Source organism: Eriocheir sinensis, unplaced genomic scaffold, assembly GCF_024679095.1.
Source record: "Eriocheir sinensis breed Jianghai 21 unplaced genomic scaffold, ASM2467909v1 Scaffold1821, whole genome shotgun sequence".
NCBI lineage: Eukaryota > Metazoa > Arthropoda > Malacostraca > Decapoda > Varunidae > Eriocheir > Eriocheir sinensis.
In genome coordinates this window covers 1,896-22,695 of record NW_026111208.1, presented here as the reverse complement: position 1 = coordinate 22,695, position 20,800 = coordinate 1,896, and the positions used below count along the sequence as shown (strand labels likewise).

The 20,800-nt window shown below is 46.0% G+C and overlaps 1 protein-coding gene across 2 annotated transcripts; it reads right to left on the bottom strand.

Moving 5' to 3' along the window:
* Positions 1–1,434: 1,434 nt before the first annotated feature.
* Positions 1,435–20,598, bottom strand: LOC126990631 (protein Churchill-like). 2 transcript variants are annotated; one of them, XM_050849313.1, is made up of 6 exons: positions 20,350–20,598; positions 14,957–15,052; positions 10,742–10,880; positions 6,359–6,557; positions 2,045–3,343; positions 1,435–1,595 (listed from the first exon to the last, which is right to left on the bottom strand). In XM_050849313.1, exons 2-4 carry the CDS (start codon positions 14,993–14,995, stop codon positions 6,394–6,396), a joined length of 342 nt encoding a protein of 113 aa, XP_050705270.1. In that variant the 5' UTR covers positions 14,996–15,052; positions 20,350–20,598; the 3' UTR covers positions 1,435–1,595; positions 2,045–3,343; positions 6,359–6,393. The 2 variants fall into 2 exon arrangements, with proteins under 2 accessions (XP_050705270.1, XP_050705271.1); XM_050849314.1 differs by having other exon boundaries at positions 1,435–1,491.
* Between the last annotated feature and the right edge of the window lie 202 nt (positions 20,599–20,800).

Below are 20,800 nucleotides of genomic sequence, written 5' to 3'. Positions count from 1 at the left end.
GCATTGAGATAACCTAAGGCTCTGAACACAAAAAGTTCCGTGCACCAATTTTTTAAGACCAGCCGATATTGATTCAGAGAGGACAGACAGGTACTAGAAGAGGAATTAGAACAGTGTAGCCAGAATAAAATAAATCAGAATTGCCAAAAGAGAGATAGCATTAAGATAACCTAAGGCTCTCAACACACAAAGTTCCGTGCACCAATTTTTCAAGGGCAGCTGATATTATGTCAGAAAGGACAGACAGGTACTAGGGAATGTATTAGGACAGTGTACCCAGAATAAAATAAATCAGAATTGCCAACACTGAGATAGCATTGAGATAACCTAAGGCTCTGAACACACAAAGTTCCGTGCACCAATTTTTCAAGGGCAGCCGATATTGATTCAGAGAGGACAGACAGGTACTAGAAGAGGAATTAGAACAGTGTACCCAGAATAAAATAAATTAGAATTCCCAACACTGAGATAGCACTGAGATAACCTAAGGCTCTCAACACACAAAGTTCCGTGCACCAATTTTTCAAGGGCAGCCGATATTGATTTAGAAAGGAGGACAGACAGGTACTAGGCAAGGATTTAGGACAGTGTACCCAGAATAAAATAAATCAGAATTCCCAACACTGAGATAGCATTGAGATAACCTAAGGCTCTCAACACACAAAGTTCCGTGCACCAATTTTTCAAGGGCAGCCGATATTGTGTCAGAAAGGAGGACAGACAGGTACTAGGAGAGGAATTAGGACAGTGTAGCCAGAATAAAATAAATCAGAATTGCCAAGAGAGAGATAGCACCGAGATAACCTTAGGCTCTCAACACACAAAGTTCCGTGCACCAATTTTTCAAGGGCAGCTGATATTGATTCAGAAAGGACAGTCAGGTACTAGGCAAGGATTTATGACAGTGTACCCAGCAACGTTTAAACTAGAATTGCGGATACAAATATGGCCAAAAAAAAAATAAATAAATAAATAAAAAATAAATAAATCTTACTATCTTGGTTCGCTATCTTGTTTTCTTGATGTCTTCTGCTGTGATTGTCTTTGTTTTGCCTTGCTACTTTGTCTTGCTATCTTGGTTTGGTGTCTTGCTATCTTGCTGTGGTGTCTTGCCTTGCTGTCTTCCAGTGTAACTATCTTGCTCTATCTTGCGCTGTAACTTTGCACATTCACCAACAGCTATCTTGCTTATAAACACATTCACTTACACTCGTCAACACAGGGATGACACTGTAAAAATCCTGACCTCAGTTTATCATTTTAGAATAGCAACAAATATTAGGTTCAGGAGTTCAATAGCAAGTTCAATAGTAAGTTTTAATAGCAACAAATCTTGGCTTCAGTTTGTAATAGTATCCGCTCACCACGCCAGAGAACACACACTAACCTGCCTTGCTATAAACACACAGGAAGAAATCATAAAAATCTTGGTACCAGGGCTTCAGTTTGTAATAGTATCCGCTCACCACACCACAGAGAACACACACTAACCTGCCTTGCTATAAACACCCAGGAAGAAATTATATAAGTCTCAGGTTCAGGGCATCAGTCTGTAATGGTATCCGCTCACCACACCACAGAGAACACACACTAACCTGCCTTGCTATAAACACCCAGGAAGAAATTATATAAGTCTCAGGTTCAGGGCTTCAGTTTACAGTATCCCGCCACCACACACCAGAGAACGCAGCACAACCTGCCTTGCTATAAACACCCAGGAAGAAATCATATCATCAGTCCTCAGGTTCAGGGCATTTGTAATGTATTCCGCCACCACACCACAGAGAACACCTGCCTTGCTGGAAGAAATTATATAAGTCTCAGGTTGAACACACACTAACCTGCCTTACCATACAGAGAACACACTAACCTGCCTTGCTATAAACACACAGGAAGAAATTATATAAGTCTCAGGTTCAGGGCTTCAGTTTGTAATAGTATCCGCTCACCACGCCACAGAGAACACACACTAACCTGCCTTTATGCAACACCCAGGGAGAAATTCATATAAGTCCTAGGTTCCACACAGAGAACACACACTAACCTGCTCTGCTCTAAAGACATGTTTGAGTACTAAGAGAACATTCCACATTAGCAGCAGCCCAGACAGTTAGTTAGACAGTTAGTTAGTTAGACAGACAGTTAAGTAGTTAGTTATTTAGTTAGACAGTTAGTTAGTCCATTAGTTTATTGACAAAAGTTGAATACATAATACATACAAAACAAGGTACACATTTACTTGACCCAGAATGACATCAAGGAATCAGTTCTTGTCACACCCAGCCAAGAGTTATGCCATGGAAACACTCACTCACACACAACCAATTAGACTTTCAGTGATGCCAGGCCCAGAATGACATAAGAAATTCAGTTCTCGTCACACCCAGCCAAGAGTTACACCATGGAAACACTCACTCACACACACACAACCACTTAGGCTTTCAGTGATGCCAGGCCCAGAATGACATCAAGGAATCAGTTCTTGTCACACCCAGCCAAGAGTTATGCCATGGAAACACTCACTCACACACAACCACTTAGACTTTCAGTGACGCCAGGCCCAGAATGACATCAAGGAATCCTCATCTACGCTCCTTAGGAAGGTTGCCATATGTTACCATTAAGAAACTTATCCTAACAAATGACGCTCCCAAATTTGACGCAGTTTCACCGAAAACTAATTTTTAATCAATTTTTAAAACTTTTATGATGCGTCTTACGTCATCAGGCGCCAGGACCTTTTTACCCTTGATGACGCGAAACACGTCATTGGGCGCGAGAGGGTTAAGTCAACAGTGCTTGCAGACTGACAGCAATTTTGGAGGTTAAACAATTTGCTACACATGAAAACCTTCCTAATGATGCACAGCTAATCCACACACATGCACACACACACTTGTTAGTAAGTCAACAGTGCTTGCAGACTATGAGTGAGTTATGAGAAGCTTCACCACAACACAACATGGAAACCTACACTCTTACTAACCCTGTCTCCATTCACAAACAGCTGACTCACACACACATCCACACACACTTGTTAGTAAGTCACCAATGCTTGCAGACTAACAGCGAATCACAAAGTCACCAATGCTTGTAGACTAACAGTAAGTCACAAGAACCTTCACCACAACACTACACAGAAACCTACACTCCTTACTCTCTCACTCCGCCAGTAAGACTCTACATAAACACACACATTGACCCACTCACTGTAGCGTAAACAAAGCCGGGGGTGACGTTATCCCAAGGTCTGGCTGAAGGCGTGTGTGTGCGCTAGGGGCAGAAAAGGGCGACGCTCAGGGTCTCCCAAGGGCTGGCTGGCTAAGGCTGTACTGGCGGAGACCTGAGGAAAGGGAGGTGTGTAATACTATAGGGTGCTTTAAGGATGTGATTATTATTGTGTGTGTGTGTGTGTGTGTGTGTGTATTAAAATATGTGAAGGGGTATGAAGTGAAAATAAAAAGTTGATATACAGACCAAAACACAACTCCCTCGATATACAAATATGGAAGTGGATAACAAGAGAGACTGACTGAGCAGAAAGGAGAAAAATATATACTAATGAGACCTTCTATATAAGAGAGTGACGTAATTCTTTCTTGATCTATACCATAAGGTGCTGGCTATCATGTGTTTGAAGATACCACAAACTGTCAGGCTGGCTTTCCTGGCTTTCCTATATCCTTGTGGGTGTGTGGAAGGGGAGGGAAAAGGGTGAATTAATGGCCACCAGAGTTATGTGTGCGAAGGGAGACCAACTTTCCTAGCTTTCCTAAATCCTTGTGTGTGTGGAACGGGACAGCAAAGGGTTGAGGGAGAAATGCTAGGTACCTTGCTTGCCTCAGAACTGTTCAAGGTAGAGTGGATATGTACCTTGCTTGCCTCAGAACTGTTCAAGGTAGAGGGGATATGTACCTTGCTTGCCTCAGAACTGTTCAAGGTAGAGTGGATATGTACCTTGCTTGCCTCAGAACTGTTCAAGGTAGAGTGGATATGTACCTTGCTTGCCTCAGAACTGTTCAAGGTAGAGGGGATATGTACCTTGCTTGCCTCAGAACTGTTCAAGGTAGAGTGGATATGTACCTTGCTTGCCTCAGAACTGTTCAAGGGAGAGGGGATATGTACCTTGCTTGCCTCAGAACTGTTCAAGGGAGAGGGGATATGTACCTTGCTTGCCTCAGAACTGTTCAAGGGAGAGGGGATATGTACCTTGCCTCAGAACTGTTCAAGGCAGAGTGGATATGTACCTTGCTTGCCTCAGAACTGTTCAAGGAGAGGATATGACCTCAGAACTGTTCAAGGCAGAGGGATATGTGCCTTGCTTGCCTCAGAACTGTTCAAGGCAGAGGAGCCTGAACTGTTCAAGAGGGATATGTACCTTGCTTGCCTCAGAACTGTTCAAGGCAGAGGGATATGTACTTGCTTGCCTCAGAACTGTTCAAGGGAGAGGGGATATGTACCTTGCTTGCCTCAGAACAGTTCAAGGGAGAGGGGATATGTACCTTGCTTGCCTCAGAACTGTTCAAGGCAGAGGGGATATGTACCTTGCTTGCCTCCGGAGTCAGAACTGTTCAAGGTAGAGTGGATATGTACCTTGCTTGCCTCAGAACTGTTCAAGGCAGAGGGGATATGTACCTTGCTTGCCTCAGAACTGTTCAAGGCAGAGGGGATATGTACCTTGCTTGCCTCAGAACTGTTCAAGGTAGAGGATATGTACCTTGCTTGCCTCAGAACTGTTCAAGGCAGAGGGATATTATGTGTACCCTTGCTTGCCTCAGAACAGTTCAAGGCAGAGGGATATGTACCTTGCTTGCCTCAGAACTGTTCAAGGCAGAGTGGATATGTACCTTGCTTGCCTCAGAACTGTTCAAGGGCGAGTGGATATGTACCGTGCTTGCCACAGAACTGTTCAAGGCAGAGGGGATATGTACCTTGCTTGCCTCAGAACTGTTCATGGCAGAGGGGAGATGTAGCTTGCTTGCCTCAGAACAGTTCAAGGCAGAGGGATATGCACCTTGCTTGCCTCAGAACTGTTCAAGGGAGAGGATATGTACCTTGCCTCAGAACTGTTCAAGGCAGAGGGATATGTACCTTGCTTGCCTCAGAACTGTTCAAGGAGAGGGATATGTACCTTGCTTGCCTCAGAACTGTTCAAGGGAGAGGGATATGTACTTTGCTTGCCTCAGAACTGTTCAAGGCAGAGGGGATATGTACCTTGCTTGCCTCAGAACTGGTCAAGGGAGAGGGGATATGTACCTTGCTTGCCTCAGAACTGTTCAAGGCAGAGGGGATATGTACCTTGCTTGCCTCAGAACTGTTCAAGGCAGAGGGGATATGTACCTTGCTTGCCTCAGAACTGTTCAAGGGGAGGAAGGGATATGCTTCTTGCCCAGAACTGTTCAAGGCAGAGGGATATGTACCTTGCTTGCCTCAGAACTGTTCAAGGGAGAGGGATATGTACCTTGCTTGCCTCAGAACTGTTCAAGGCAGAGGATATGCCTTGCTTGCCTCAGAACTGTTCAAGGCAGAGGGGATATGTACCTTGCTTGCCTCAGAACTGTTCAAGGCAGAGGGGATATGTACCTTGCTTGCCTCAGAACTGTTCAAGGAGAGGATATGTGCCTTGCTTGCCTCAGAACTGTTCAAGGCAGAGGGATATGTACCTTGCTTGCCTCAGAACTGTTCAAGGGAGGGATATGTACCTTGCCTCAGAACTGTTCAAGGCAGAGGGATATGTACCTTGCTCCTCAGAACTGTTCAAGGCAGAGGGATATGTACCTTGCTTGCCTCAGAACTGTTCAAGGAGAGTGGATATGTACCTTGCTTGCCTCAGAACTGTTCAAGGAGAGTGGATATGTACCTTGCTTGCCTCAGAACTGTTCAGGTAGAGTGGATATGTACCTTGCTTGCCTCAGAACTGTTCAAGGTAGAGGGATATGTACCTTGCTTGCCTCAGAACTGTTCAAGGCAGAGGGATGTACCTTGCTTGCCTCAGAACTGTTCAAGGCAGAGGGATATGTACCTTGCTTGCCTCAGAACTGTTCAAGGCAGAGGGGATATGTACCTTGCTTGCCTCAGAACTGTTCAAGTCAGAGTTGATATGTACCTTGCTTGCCTCAGAACTTTTCAAGGTAGAGTGGATATGTACCTTGCTTTACTCAGGAAAGTTCAAGGCAGATGGGATATGTACATTGCTTGCCTCAGAACTGTTCAAGGAGAGGGATATACCCAGCACCTCAGAGTCAGAACTGTTCAAGGAGAGGGATATGTACCTTGCTTGCCTCAGGAGTCAGAACTGTTCAAGGTATGTACCTTGCTGCCTCAGGAGTCGTAGAACTGTTTCAGAGTGGATATGTACCTTTGCTGGGTCTGTGGCTGTGTGTCGTGGCTGCCTCAGAACAGGGCGGCCTCAAAGCGCGGGTCATCAGGGAGGCAGGATCGCGTGTCCTCAGCCCCTCCACACAGCATGCAGCTCATCGTGTAGTTCTGATAGCCGTCCTCCACCCAGAAGACATGAAGGTGCCGGGCTACCACGTGTTGGCACTCTCCACACACATCTGGAAGGTAGAGTTGGGACACAGATGAAGAGGATGTGGAGGGAGGGAGGGAGGCTGCTGCTGAGTGGACCAGTGCAAGGGATGAAAGACTGAAGATGCAGGTTATGGCCTATGCCCCAAACTTGATATCCCCTTCGTGAAATAGTTAAAGTCATAGGAAGGAGGCCACAGAGACATGGATGGGAGGGAGGGAGGGAGGGTGTTGAGTTGTCCAGTGCAAGGGGTGAAAGACTGAAGATGCAGGTTATGGCCTATGCCCCAAACTTAACTTACTTGATAATCCCTTTGTGAAATAGTTGGAGTCACAGGAAGGAGGCCACAGAGACATGGGAGGGAGGGAGGGAGGGAGGGTGTTGAGTTGTCCAGTGCAAGGGGTGAAAGACTGAGGATGCAGGTTATGGCCTATGCCCCAAACTTAACTTACTTGATAATCCCTTTGTGAAATAGTTGGAGTCACAAGAAACATGGAAACATGGAAATGCAGGCAACAGAAAGCCTATTGGCTCATTACGTGGTTGCCCGCATTGGTTATTTAATATGCTCGACAGCCACTTGGGGCCTGGGGAGCAGATGAAAGCACCTTGACATTGAGGAGCAGATGAAAAGCACCTCGATATTGAGGAACAGATACAAGAACATAGAAATACACGGAGACTGGGAGAGGACGAGTGGCCTACACAGGGCAGCCCCAGAATCCCCCCCAATACTCACGGTGGGTGAGGTGTAGTTTCAGGGGCACAGGTGGAGGCTTGATCCTAGTTTTACCGGCGGTACTATTCACGGCACCAGTAACCTGTCACCTTACTGCACCCACACCTCACTCCACCTGTCATGCGGACATTAACTGTTGCTGTACTCTATTGTTGACTTACGCTACTTGCAATCTGGGTTGTGGGGGAGAATTATATGAATATAGGTTGAGGTCTTGCTGCAATCTGTCTGAAAATATCTACCTCAATATTCAGTTCACTCCTGACGCAGCGAAGTGACGGTCGATTCTATATTTGAAGGAGTTGATGGTATTCGCATTTACTACTTCTGAAGGAAGATTGTTCCAGTGACGAATGACTCGGTTTGAAAAGAAAAGGAGGCCACAGAGACATGGGAGGGAGGGAGGGAGGCTGCTGAGAGGACCAGTGCAAGGGATGAAAGACTGAAGATGCTGGTGAACTCTTGCATAATGGATTCGGAGATTAAATGAGAAACACCTGCCCTGTGTGTGTTGTATGGGGTGCTTACTTGCGAGGCTGATAAGGGAGGGTGGGAGGGAGTGTACTGCTGAGGTTAACCAGCGCTAGTGATGAAAGACTGAAGATGCTGGTGAACTCTTGCATAAGGGATACGGAGATTAAGTGAGAGGCAGCTACCGTGTGTGTTGTATGGGGTGCTTACTTGCGAGGGTGGTAAGGGAGGGAGGGAGGATGCTGCTGAGGTTAACCAGTGCAAGGGATGAAAGACTGAAGATGCTGGTGAACTCTTGCATAAGGGACACCGAGATTAAATGAGAAACACCTGCCCTGTGTGTGTTGTATGGGGTGCTTACTTGTGAGGCTGATAAGGGAGGGAGGGAGGCTGCTACTGAGGTTAACCAGTGCAAGGGATGAAAGACTGAAGATGCTCATTAACTCTTGCATAATGGATACGGAGATTAGGTGAGAAGCAGCTATCGTGTGTGTGTTGTATGGGGTGCTTACTTGAGAGGCTGGAAGGAGCGACAGAAGTGTGAAATGACCGACTATAAAGCAATAAACCAAGGACGCGGACGCAGGGAGGAGGAGGAGGAGGAGCTATAGGGTCAAGGTAAACTTGGATTAGGTTGGGTTGCCAGATTCTCGTACACTCAGAACATCGCATATATCATTTTTCATGCCCTAAAACTGCCGTACAAGCGCCAATAATGACCCAGAATTAAAGTTAGTGTAAGTTAAAGTAAAGTAGAGTTAGTAAGTCTGAAAGGAGAGAAGAAGAGTAGTACATAACACCCTGTAGAAGGTAAGGTGAGGAGAAGGCGGTTGGGAATTCTGTAGTGGAAGGGAAAGTGTGGATTCTGGAAGGAGGGTATGAGGGTGGTAACATGTGGGCCCTGAGAAGCAAGGGATACAGTGGCATAGACCAGTGAGGTAAGACCAGAGGAAGGGGAAGGAAGGCTGGTGGGGGATCTGCAGTGTAAGGGGAAGTGTGGATTCTGGAAGGAGGGTATGAGGGTGGTAACATGTGAGCCCTGAAGAAGCAAGGGATACAGTGGCATAGACCAGTGAGGTAAGACCAGAGGAAGGGGAAGGAAGGCCATTGGGGGTTCTGCAGTGTAAGGGGAAGTGTGGATTCTGGAAGGATGGTATGAGGGTGGTAACATGTGGGCCCTGAGAAGCAAGGGATACAGTGGCATAGAGCAGTGAGGTAAGACCAGAGGAAGGGGAAGGAAGGCCATTGGGGGTTCTGTAGTGTGAGGGGAAGTGTGGATTCTGGAAGGAGGGGCTGAGGGTGGTAACATGTGAGCCCGGAGAGGCTAGGGATACAGTGGCATGGAGCCGGGCGGTCAGACCAGTGGAAGGGGAAGGAGGCCATTGGGAATTCTGTAGTGTAAGGGGAAGTGTGGATTCTGGAAGGAGGGTATGAGGGTGGTAACATGTGAGCCCTGAGAAGCAAGGGATACAGTGGTACAGACCAGTGAGGTAAGACCAGAGGAAGGGGAAGGAAGGCCATTGGGGGTTCTGCAGTGGAAGGGGAAGAGGAAAGGTGTGGGGGAGTCAGTAGTTCTGTAGTGGAAGGGGTCGAGGGAGAAAGGAAATAGTGGGAAGGAGAGAAGTTGAGGGAAAGGCAAGGCTTGGTGTTTCATAGTAAGGGGCGCTGACCACTGCACCGCGGAGTTGCTCAAAACTGACCTCTCTTTTGGCCACTCTTCTCTGCTTTCTTTCGTAAAGGCAGCGCAAGTGGGGATATCTTTGTTTGTTAGTTATCTACCCTTGAGCTGCTTCATTAACCTGGTAGCAGTGACAAACCAAATATGTGGCTTTACCGTGAAGCAGCAAAGGGCCAAATTTTTGCTATGATATAAACACCCAATATAGATGATGCATAAACTGATCACAAATCCACTGATATATATTATGAAATAATTTGTGTGAGTGATGATATTTTCTCATTTTTCTCACTTAGAGGGAAGGGCCTTTAACCCTTTCGTTGCTAAACGCTCACAGCGAGCACTAGCCTAACTTGCCGGTGGTGCTAAACGCTCACTGTGAGCTCCAGTCGCACTCAAATTTCCCTTGTATGAGAGTGTTCCAACACTATTTCTCACTTCGCAGCATTGCCAATTCAGTGGGTTTTCCAAGAAATTTGGTGGAAAATCATCTCAGCCCAACACGGAAAATCTACGGACGAGCAACTAGTGGATGTTGTTGTCCAATATAGCGACATTTTTGCATAGCTTCACCTATCACATGACTGATATTTTGACCAAATAGTTGTAAATTTTACAGTTGGCAATACTGCCCTGCCAGCACCCCATCATCAAGAGATCTACAGTACTTGCCTTACGGCTGACCGTCGCGCACGTATAAATGTACGTCTTCACAGGCAACACCCCCTGAACGTGCCTGTACATTCACAGGAGAGGCTTACATAACCAAATCTTATAGATCTTGGCCTCCTCTTTCCAATGGTGTTTTTGTTTTTCAGCTGTGATGAATAGTTTTTGAGATACAGAGGTTAAAAGAGCGAGCACTAGCGTCACTTGCTGGTGGTGCTAAAAGCTTGCTGCGAGCGCCAGTCGCACTCACAGCAAAAAAACACCCCCTGAACGTGCCTGTACATTCACAGGAGAGGCTTACATAACCGAATCTTATAGATTTTGGCCTCCTCTTTCCAATGGTATTTTATTTTGTAGCTGTAATAAATAGTTTTTGGGATACAGCGGTTAAAAGAGATCCCCTTCCCCCGCTGGGGTGCCCGAGCGCACCTGAGGGGATGGTCTCGTTGTGAGCGCTTAGCAAGGAAAGGGTTAAGAAACATGATCCCCGCAGCTACCGGGTTAACTGTACAAAAAACCCACTTACCTGCCTTTATTTTGTACAGTAAAGGAAACAGCTCAAGGGGGAAAAAAAAAAAAAAAAAAAAAAATGTTTACTAGATGATGATGATGATGATGACGCTAGTGGTGGTGATGATGGGTGTCGCATACTCACGCTCAAACTCCGTCACCTCCTCGTTCGCCTCCGATGGGCCGACTGTCTTGTTGGCCACCTTGAGCGTATCCTTGCGGCCACACCCTTGACAGCCAGCCAGGTTTGCCAGGTACGCCCCCGAGTCCAGACAGACCGTGCCCTGACGAGACCATGAGACAACACCATTGGGCCAGTGAAAGAGACATGGGGAGGCAAGAAAAGATGGCGCCACTATAAACACTTGCCTGCACCATGAAGGGCTGGGGGCGAATACCATCCAGACCCCTCGAGAAAGCCTACTGATGCTATAGGCTGGCAAAAAATAAATAAATAAAAAATAAAAAGTGGTGGTTGGGGCACAGACTGACCGCCATGCCCGAACAAGAAAGTCTGCCAGCGCCAAAAATAAATAAATAAATGAATAAAAATCACTGACCGTCCGCCCTCACAAGACAGTATGGGGATATTGGATGCCAAATAGATAATGAAGATAAGAAATGATGGTGGTGTCCTGATGCCTTGCCTGAATCCTCTGTTATTACATGACGTACCAAAGAAAACGCTATACAAGAACAAGACAAGAAGGGAAACTTTAGTAAACTGAGCATAAGAGAATAGGAGAGAAGGGAAGCTCAGTCTCGATAATAATAATAATAATAATAATAATAATAATAATAATAATAATAATAATAATAATAATACAGTTGTCCCTCAAATAGTACGGGGGTTAGGGACCCAGGACCCCCGTACTATTTGAAAATCCGTATAAAATTAGTGCCCCCCCCTTGAAACACTCCTGGGCTGCGTTTGAGAGAGGGAATGGGGACTCTCGAAACGTCCTGAGTGTTCTCAAACGCGTGACGCGGCAGCACAAGTTTCAACGTCCGCTGGCTCCTGGCTTTGAGAGGTGGAACATCTTTGTGCCGTGATGACGTCATCAGCAAACATGGCGGCCCAAACAAACACATATAAGTGTTTCCATTGCATTTCACCTCTCTGTGTCACCATAACCACTGCAGCTTCCTTTTCATCTTCTGTTGTAAGGAGTTCATCAGCCAGGACAGCTAGAATGCATGCTAAACATCGCCAGGAAGATTGGCGTATGCCATTTTGCTGCGAGTGAGACGCCATCACCATAGCAACGACGGGGCTTAAAAGGACAGCCTTTATCTCCACTCTTGCAGCACTCTTGGAGCGCTGGCAGTTACTGCGGCAAGAATTTCTTTTATACTAAGATAGATGCAGCGATCACTGCTCTCATTCACGTGGTATGCTCTCCCTACCGCAACATAACTCATCCCAAAACGTAACTTCTCCTAAATCTAAATTCTTTCTCAAATGCTTATGGGTGCTTTCAGCAGGTGTTTTGGTAGGAACAGTGTTGCCACTCACGCCAAGGCTACTTGGTGCAATGAGTGAGAAATTTAAAAATCCTAAAAAAAATTCTTCCATGACAATCCGTATAAAACCGAAACCCTACTATACGAAACCGTACTATTTGAGGGATGACTGTAATAATAATAATAATAATAATAATAATAGTAAAAACACTGGTGACTTAAACATAACAGGCAAGGAGGCAGGGAAGCTCACTCTGTCTAGCTAATACAATAATAAATAAAAATGAAAAATGAAACACAAGGTAAAGTAAAAGTAAGCCAAGTAAAGTAAAAAAGTAAAGTAAAAGTTAAGTAGGTTAGGTAAGTAAAGAGGAAGGGAAACACACACTCCTGGACACACTCTTGGCCACTCCCTCTGACCCCTTGACCTGCTTCCCTTACTATAAATAAATCAGACAGCCAGAGAGGAAGGGGCACTCACACTCCTGGACACACTCTTGGCCACTCCCTCTGACCCCTTGACCTGCTTCCCTTACTATAAATAAATCAGACAGCCAGAGAGGAAGGGGCACTCACACTCCTGGACACACTCTTGGCCACTCCTGTTTACTTTTCTGGGGGACTTATTTGTGTTGTTTTCCTTGGTTTGTTGCCCTTGACCTGCTTCCCTCACTACAGTACCCTCTTGAGTTTTGGCGCCGCCGTTCAAGGCATAGCGCTAAACTCAAGGATCCTGGCTCGAGGTATTGAAAACACTGAAAAAGCGCTTATCTGGTCCATCCCGTGGATTTTTTTTTTTTTTTTTTTTTACATGTGGGCCATGGCGCCGGTAGACTATACATCTGGGCCTGGTGGTCGGCCCCGAGCCCGTCATGGCCCAGGCAACTGCTATTGTGTAGCTTATTATAACTGGCGCTGCAGCTCAGCTCACTTTTTTCCTCCTTTACTCCTTGTTATCTCAAAATACGTACCTTGGAAAAAGGAAGAAAACAGGAAGAGAAGGCAGGTCGTTTTAAAGCCACAGATGAAGCCTTACGATTGAGCTCTGAAAACACGCTTGTGATTAGCTGGGAGTCCGATGGCGTCATTGCGGCGCTCACCCGGTCGTAACCTCGCTGCGGGGCAGTGTCACACTGCCGTTTCTTCCAACTGTTGTGGCTACTGGCAACTCCCATGCGCCCATGCGGGAGCGAGTTGTCGGTTGTCCGTAACCTGTTGGTGTCACACTGGGCCATTTTCTTTCCGCGTTGACAACCAGCAAATCCAATTTTTCCTGGTGTGTGTCACACACGGCCAAGGTCGGTTGCCCGTCTCCACATTCACAACGTAAACAAAGCACTTGCCCTGTATCAACATGGCGTCGTCTGCTAAAGTAAGGGCTGTCACAGCTTGTGCTGCCATTACCCAAGTTATGGACTTGTTGCTGCAATTAAATGGCAGGAAGAAACACTTGTGGGTGTGGCGTGTCTGTGGGTCCTCCGTGCCAATTCTCATTGTCGCCACCGTGCATGAGCGGCCAACCCACCCATCTAGACTACGACCACATAAACACGTGGATCAAGTAACAACAAAGACACACACACACGCACGCACACACCAGACTCATCATGAACCATGGCAGATGTTTCTTACAAACAATAATGGCTTCATCATTTCCTAGAGTGTGTTAGAACTTACTTGGTGAGTGGTTCATACAAACCAAACATACCCAATGGCAAGAAGAGAGCAGTGTTAAAGACGGCTGCTCTCTTCTTGCCAGGAGCTAGGAGGTTTGGTTCATGTGAGACACTCACCAAATACGTTCTAACACACGCAAAGAAATGGTGACGTCGTTTCTGTTTGTCAGAAACATCTGCAATGGTTCCCAATGAGTCTGTTGTGTGCGTGTGTGTGTGTGTGTGTGTGTGTTGTTATTCGATCCATGTGTATGGGTGGGTTGGCCACGCACGTGCAGTGGTGACAATGAGAACTGGCACGGAGGACCCACAGACACGCCACACCCACAAGTGTTTCTTCCTGCCATTTAACTGCAGCAACAAGTCCATGACTTGGGTAATGGCAGCACAAGCCGCGACAGCCCTTACTTTAGCAGACGACGCCATGTTGATACAGGGCAAGTGCTTTGTTTACATTGTGGATGTGGAGACGGGCAACCGACCTTGGCCGTGTGTGACGCACACCCGGAAAAGTTGGATTTGCTGGTTGTCCAAGCTGCCGCCAACGCAGCGGAAAGAAAATGGCCCAGTGTGACACCAACAGGTTACGGACAACCGACAACTCGCTCCCGCATGGGCGCATGGGAGTTGCCAGTAGCCACAACAGTTGGAAGAAAACGGCCAGTGTGACACTGCCCCAAGGCAGCGAGGCCGCTGATAGGGTGAGCGTCGGTGATGACGTCATCGGACTCCCAGCGAATCACAAGCGTGTTTTCAGAACTGTCACACAATCGTAAGGCAGCCGCCTTCAACTGCAGCTTCAAAACGACCTGTTTTCTCATCCCGTTTACCCTCTCTCTCTCTCTCTCTCTCTCTCTCTCCACAATGTTTAGAGGAAAACGTCTAGTGTGACACTACCTTTACAGGCAGCGTGCGTGACGCCGATGGTAAGTAGGCGTGACCCGTACGTGTCAAATCAGCGCGAAACTTGGAGTGATAATGCGCGAAAGTCAGGATGGTAAGAATTTAGGACTAACCGCGAAACTCGAGAGGGTACTGTATAAATAAATCAGACAGCCAGAGAGGAAGGGGCACTCACACTCCTTGACACATCCTTGGCCACTCCTGTTTACTTATTGCATCATCTTGTTTATCATCCTCAAGCCATTTCCTTTACTATGAAAAAGAGAGAGAGAGAGAGAGAGAGAGAGAGAGAGAGGGGGGGGGGGGGGGGCCCTCACCCTGTCTGGATACTCCTCCTTGACACACTGCTCACACATCCTCGTGGCTCACATCTCCTGCGCCTCACTCTCGCCTCTGCCTCAGCCCAGCACACCCTGCAAACATATGTCAATGTAGCAATAATAAAAAAATCGTTTCTCGCCTATCATGTGTCTGAAAATTCTCTAAACTTAACCTGACCTAACAAAACCCCAAACAGTTACTATACGTCTTTGCTCAGATAAATCATATATGTTTCCTTAGTAATGAGACTTATAATCTATCTAAGGGAGGTCTTTCTTTGTTGCTATAAGTTTCTGGCTATCTTGTGTTTGAAGACACCCAAAACTTTACCTAACCTAAAAATACCCCGAACAGTTACTATACGTCTTAGCTCAGAAAAATCAGATATCCTTCCTCAGTAATGAGACTTATTATCTAAGAAAGGGAGGTCTTTCTTGGTTAATTCATGCAATAAGTTTCTGGCTATCTTGTGTTAGAAGACACCCAAAACTTTACCTAACCTAAAAATACCCTGAACAGTTACTATACGTCTTTGCTCAGAAAAATCAGATATCCTTCCTCAGTTATGAGACTTATTATCTAACAAAGGAGGTCTTTCTTGGTTAATTCATGCAATAAGTTTCTGGCTATCTTGTGTTTGAAGACACCCAAAACTTTACCTAGCTCAGAAAAAACATATATCTTTCCTCAGTAATGAGACTTATTATCTAACAAAGGAGGTCTTTCTTGGTTAATTCATGCTGTAAGTTTCTGGCTATCTTGTGTTTGAAATTACCCTAAACTTAATTTAACCTGGTTTTGTGGGTCACCGAAAAATGGGCTCACTACAGTTTTAGAATACTGAATATTATCTGCTTAACCATTCAGACAGCCAAATACAGAACAAATGGCATTCCGCATTTTAAGGAAAGGGTGACAAGTTTGCAACCCCAAGGCGTCATCTGGCGATATATGCCCTTCTTGAACGACCCCCACCATTCTTGAGATTGTTTTTCGCCTCCCTCCCGTGATCCACCAGAGCGCTCTATCTTGTCCATATGATTGGATGAACCAACACAGTTTCTCATCTTGTCACTCATCAAGGACAACACACATTAATTTAGTCACAGTTACGGGATCTACAGTTCATTAGGAGTATTTCAGTAGCTACTTAGCATCACTGCATGCGACAGTTTCTTAAAACGTCCTTTTTCTCAGCAAAATATTGACAGATGGCATCGTTTCAATTTCTTGTTTCTAACGATGACGATGATGTTTTCATACCGGGAAGTTCTTACTTATCCTACAGTGAAGCTTTAAAATGGTCTGTGGTGCAACAGTAACACAACAGTAACCTCGTGAACTCTATGCCCACCCCCACCTGGCAGGGTTACCCATACGGCAGCACTGCCATCTCATCTGTCTCTAAGGCTGAACTCTTTGCTCAAACCTTCTGTAAGAACTCCACCCTGGATGATTCTGGGCATATTCCTCCTGCTCATCCCCCCCTCTGACTCCTTTATGCCTGTTATTAAGATTCTTCCAAATGATGTTTTCTATGCCCTCTCTGGCCTCAACTCTCAGAAGGCTTATGGACCTGATGGAGTGCCTCCTATTGTCCTTAAAAACTGTGCTTCCGTGCTGACACCCTGCTTGGTCAAACTCTTTCGTCTCTGCCTATCAACATCTATCTTTCCTTCCTGCTGGAAGTATGCCTTCGTACAGCCTGTGCCTAAGAAGGATGACTGATCCAACCCCTCAAACTACCGTCCTATAGCTTTACTTTCCTGTCTATCTAAAGCTTTTGAATCAATCCTTAACCGGAAGATTCAGAAGCACCTTTCCACTTCTAACCTTCTATCTGATCGCCAGTATGGGTTCCGCAGGGGGCGTTCTACTGGTGATCTCCTTGCCTTCTTAACTGACTCTTGGTCATCCTCTCTTAGCCGTTTCGGTGAAACTTTTGCTATTGCGCTGGACATATCAAAAGCTTTTGATAGGGTCTGGCACAAATCTTTGCTTTCCAAACTACCCTCCTACGGTTTCTATCCTTCTCTCTGTTTCTTTATCTCCAGTTTCCTTTCTGACCGTTCTATTTCTGCCGTGGTGGACAGTCACTGTTCTTCCCCTAAATCTATTAACAGTGGTGTCCCACAGGGTTCTGTCCTATCTCCCACTCTTTTTCTGTTGTTCATTGATGATCTTCTTTCCAAAACGAACTGTCCTATCCATTCTTACGCCGATGACTCCACTCTGCATTACTCAACTTCTTTTAATAGAAGACCCACTCAACAGGAACTTAACAATTCAAGGCTGGAGGCAACAGAACGCTTAGCCTCAGACCTTACTATTATTTCCGATTGGGGCAAGAGGAACCTGGTGTCCTTCAACGCCTCAAAAACACAGTTTCTCCACCTTTCCACTCGACACAATCTTCCAAACAACTATCCCCTATTCTTTGACAACACCCAGCTATCATCTTCTTCAACACTAAACATCCTCAGTCTATCCTTAACTCAAAACCTCAACTGGAAACTTCATATCTCATTTCTTACTAAATCAGTTTCCTCGAGGCTGGGCGTTCTGTACCGTCTCCGCCAGTTCTTCTCACCCGCAGAGTTGCTGTCCATTTACAGAGGCCTTGTCCGCCCTCGTATGGAGTATGCATCTCATGTGTGGGGGAGGTCCACTCACACAGCTCTCCTTGACAGAGTGGAGTCAAAGGCTCTTCGTCTCATCAGCTCTCCTCCTCATACTGATAGTCTTTTACCTCTCAAATTCCGCCGCCATGTTGCCTCTCTTTCTGTCTTCTCTTGATATTTTCATGCTGACTGCTCTTCTGAACTTGCTAACTGCATGCCTCCCCCCCTCCCGCGGCCCCGCTGCACACGACTTTCTACTCATGCTCATCCCTATACTGTCCAACCCCTTATGCAAGAGTCAACCAGCATCTTCACTCTTTCATCCCTCACGCTGGTAAACTCTGGAACAATCTTACTTCAACTGTATTTCATCCTGGCTTCGCCTTGAACTCTTTCAAGAGTAGGGTATCAGGACACCTCCCCTTCCGAAATTGACCTCTTTTTTTTGGACACTCCTTTGACCTCTATTCAGGAGCAGTGAGTAGCACGCTTTTTTTTCTTTTTTCTCTGCCCCCTTGAACTGTCTCAGCTGTAAAAAAAATAAAAAAAAAAAAAAAAAAGAGGCTCAGGAAATGGCCATCGCCAAAGGCCTATGGAGGTGTGGCCAGCAAGACAGTGGCCGTAGCCAGACCCGCCGCGGCTTGCACAGGACCCCCAATTCTTGCCAAGAATTGGGGAAATTCTTTAAAATCTGATGCAGCCCAGGAGTGTTTCTAGGGGAGGCACTAATTTTATACAAATTTTTGAATAGTACGGGGGTCCTGAGTCCCTAACCCCCGCACTATTTGAGGGACTGTATATATATATATATATATATATATATATATATATATATATATATATATATATATATATATATATATATATATATATATATATATATATATATATATATATATACTAGCGTTACTGGATATCGGTAGTCCGGTACCGCCTCCGCACCTCAAACACATATAGTCCGTGCCTGTACTTCCGGCCTAAAATTTTTTTCACTTTCTGCATCCGCACCTCCCAATGCCTGCATCAAAACTATTAAAGCGCCTGAAAATCTAGTCCGTACCTTAAAAAAAGAAATACAAGGCAATACTGCAGCAGCATTATTATTATCATTATTATTATTATTATTATTACCATTATTTTTGTTATCATTATTGTCATTTAACGATAGAATCTCCACCACCTGAAGTAAAGTAACTACTTTTACACTCATCATAATTATCATACCTCAGTACACATGCAACATCGGACGTCAGAATCTGAATGAGTGACGCTACTCAAGTGGCGGAAAACATGCCCTGCAGCACAGACCGCGTAAACGACCGGAAGTATTACTGCAGAGCGCGGACTGTTTGTCGTTTTCATTTTTTTTATCCTTGAAAACCTCAGGTGCGGAGGTACGGACTTAAAATACTGCCGTTCCGCACCTGTTACTTCCGCACTTTTGAAAAACTTTCCATTTCGGACCTCCGTGACCTGTTTAAAGGTCCGCAGGTCCGGAGGAGCGGAGGTGCGGACAGAGGTACGGAAGTGCCCAGCTCTGATATATACACATAAAAACTATACCAAGGCGCGGGACGGCAACTTGTGGGCCGCGAGCCAAAGCCGGGCCAGCCAGGAGCGGACGATGGGTAGGTAGCTGCAGAGCACTTATGGGCAATTTTGAGTGGAATGAACCTATTTTCCTTGTTACTGGGGTCATTTTCAAGGGATTTAGCCAATAAAAAGTTTACTCCCAGTGTGGTACTGGGGGCCACTTTTATATCACACAGGGTGGTAAGCTACGGGTTAACAAATAAAAACAAAATATCTGGATAGGCTACTCTTTAGCCCATTACCTTCAATGGCCCCTAAAAACAGTCCCTCCGCCAAGTTTATACCACATATTTGGTGATGTTAGGTGTGCCTATTAGTCCATTATATATCTAGGGTTTACTGCACTGGTATTTGCATTTGAATACACAACTTTCAAATTTACTCCATCCTGCACTGCATACCGAATAAAGAAAAATTAACTTTAACTTAACCTACCTAAAGGAGGGGCTTCAACCCATTGATTCCCTTAACAAGGAGCTTGGCCCCCCTCAACCTTCCTAATGGGGAGGTTTCACCCCCTTCAACTCCCTCTTCTATTTTTGAAGTCATTCGTTACTGCACTGCATTCAGGAACCAATAGGTTAATACATAGTGTCAGTATTAACCTCACAAGGGGTGGCTGCCCCCTCTTCAACTTTAGGCAAAGAATCCATGGTGTCAGTATTAACCTCACAAGGGGTGGCTGCCCCCTCTTCAACTTTAGGCAAAGAATCCATGGTGTCAGTATTAACCTCACAAGGGGTGGCTGCCCCCTCTTCAACTTTAGGCAAAGAATCCATGGTGTCAGTATTAACCTCAGGAGGGGTGGCTGCCCCCTCTTCAACTATAGGCAAAGAATCCATGGTGTCAGTATTAACCTCACAAGGGGTGGCTGCCCCCTCTTCAACTATAGGCAAAGAATCCATGGTGTCAGTATTAACCTCACGAGGGGTGGCTGCCCCCTCTTCAACAGTAGTCAGTTTGTGAGCCAGGGAATCTTCCGTAATGCAGGTAAATTTTGTCCGGCCATCGTTCAGGCCGTGTGGCTTCCCCGCCCACACACCCCACCTCACCACAGCCACGATGTTTGTTTGGGATGGGAAAGGAAAATGAAGGAAAATGGATGAAGTGGTTGTTTTTTTTATATTTCCTTGAGTTTACTTGTGTGTGGTGCAGAGTGGAGTGACGGGACTCACGGCAGGAAGGTGGACTTCTTCCTCTGGGGTGTGTGCTGGGTCCGGTGAGGCTGTGGAGCGCGGCCGCCAGGCAGTGCTGAATACTGGCGGGTGTTGTCAGCGAGTCTGTCTGTCAGCAGGGAAGAGGTTAGGTCCTGTCGAGGTGCCGGGACGCCTGCAGCAGGGCCTGACGGGGGCACGGCAGGGTGGAACACGCGTGGACCGCCAAGGACTGACTGACAGGAGGCTGTAAACACCACCGTTGCCAAAGTATCGTACTCAGAGCCTCGTATTTACCGGTTTCTGAGCCATAGCTATTGCCCAAAAACACCAGTAGTTAACCATTTTAATGATATCTATATATGAAGGCAGTTATTGGGGTCGAGGAGGCAGGTTTTGGGTCGGAAATCGGCACACATAGGAGAATGAGTACGACAATCTAGACTCGGGTTTCGTCCAGCGCCGCCACATT

Excerpts from the sequence above, each read along its gene's own strand:
- LOC126990631 (XM_050849313.1), bottom strand. The coding sequence starts at position 14,995 with ATGTGTGAGCAGTGTGTCAAGGAGGAGTATCCAGACAGG. Across the intron at positions 10,881-14,956 it reads AGGAGGAGTATCCAGACAGG|GGCACGGTCTGTCTGGACTC; the intron begins GTGAGGGCCCCC and ends TGGTCTCGTCAG. Across the intron at positions 6,558-10,741 it reads GGAGGTGACGGAGTTTGAGC|ATGTGTGTGGAGAGTGCCAA; the intron begins GTGAGTATGCGA and ends TCTACCTTCCAG.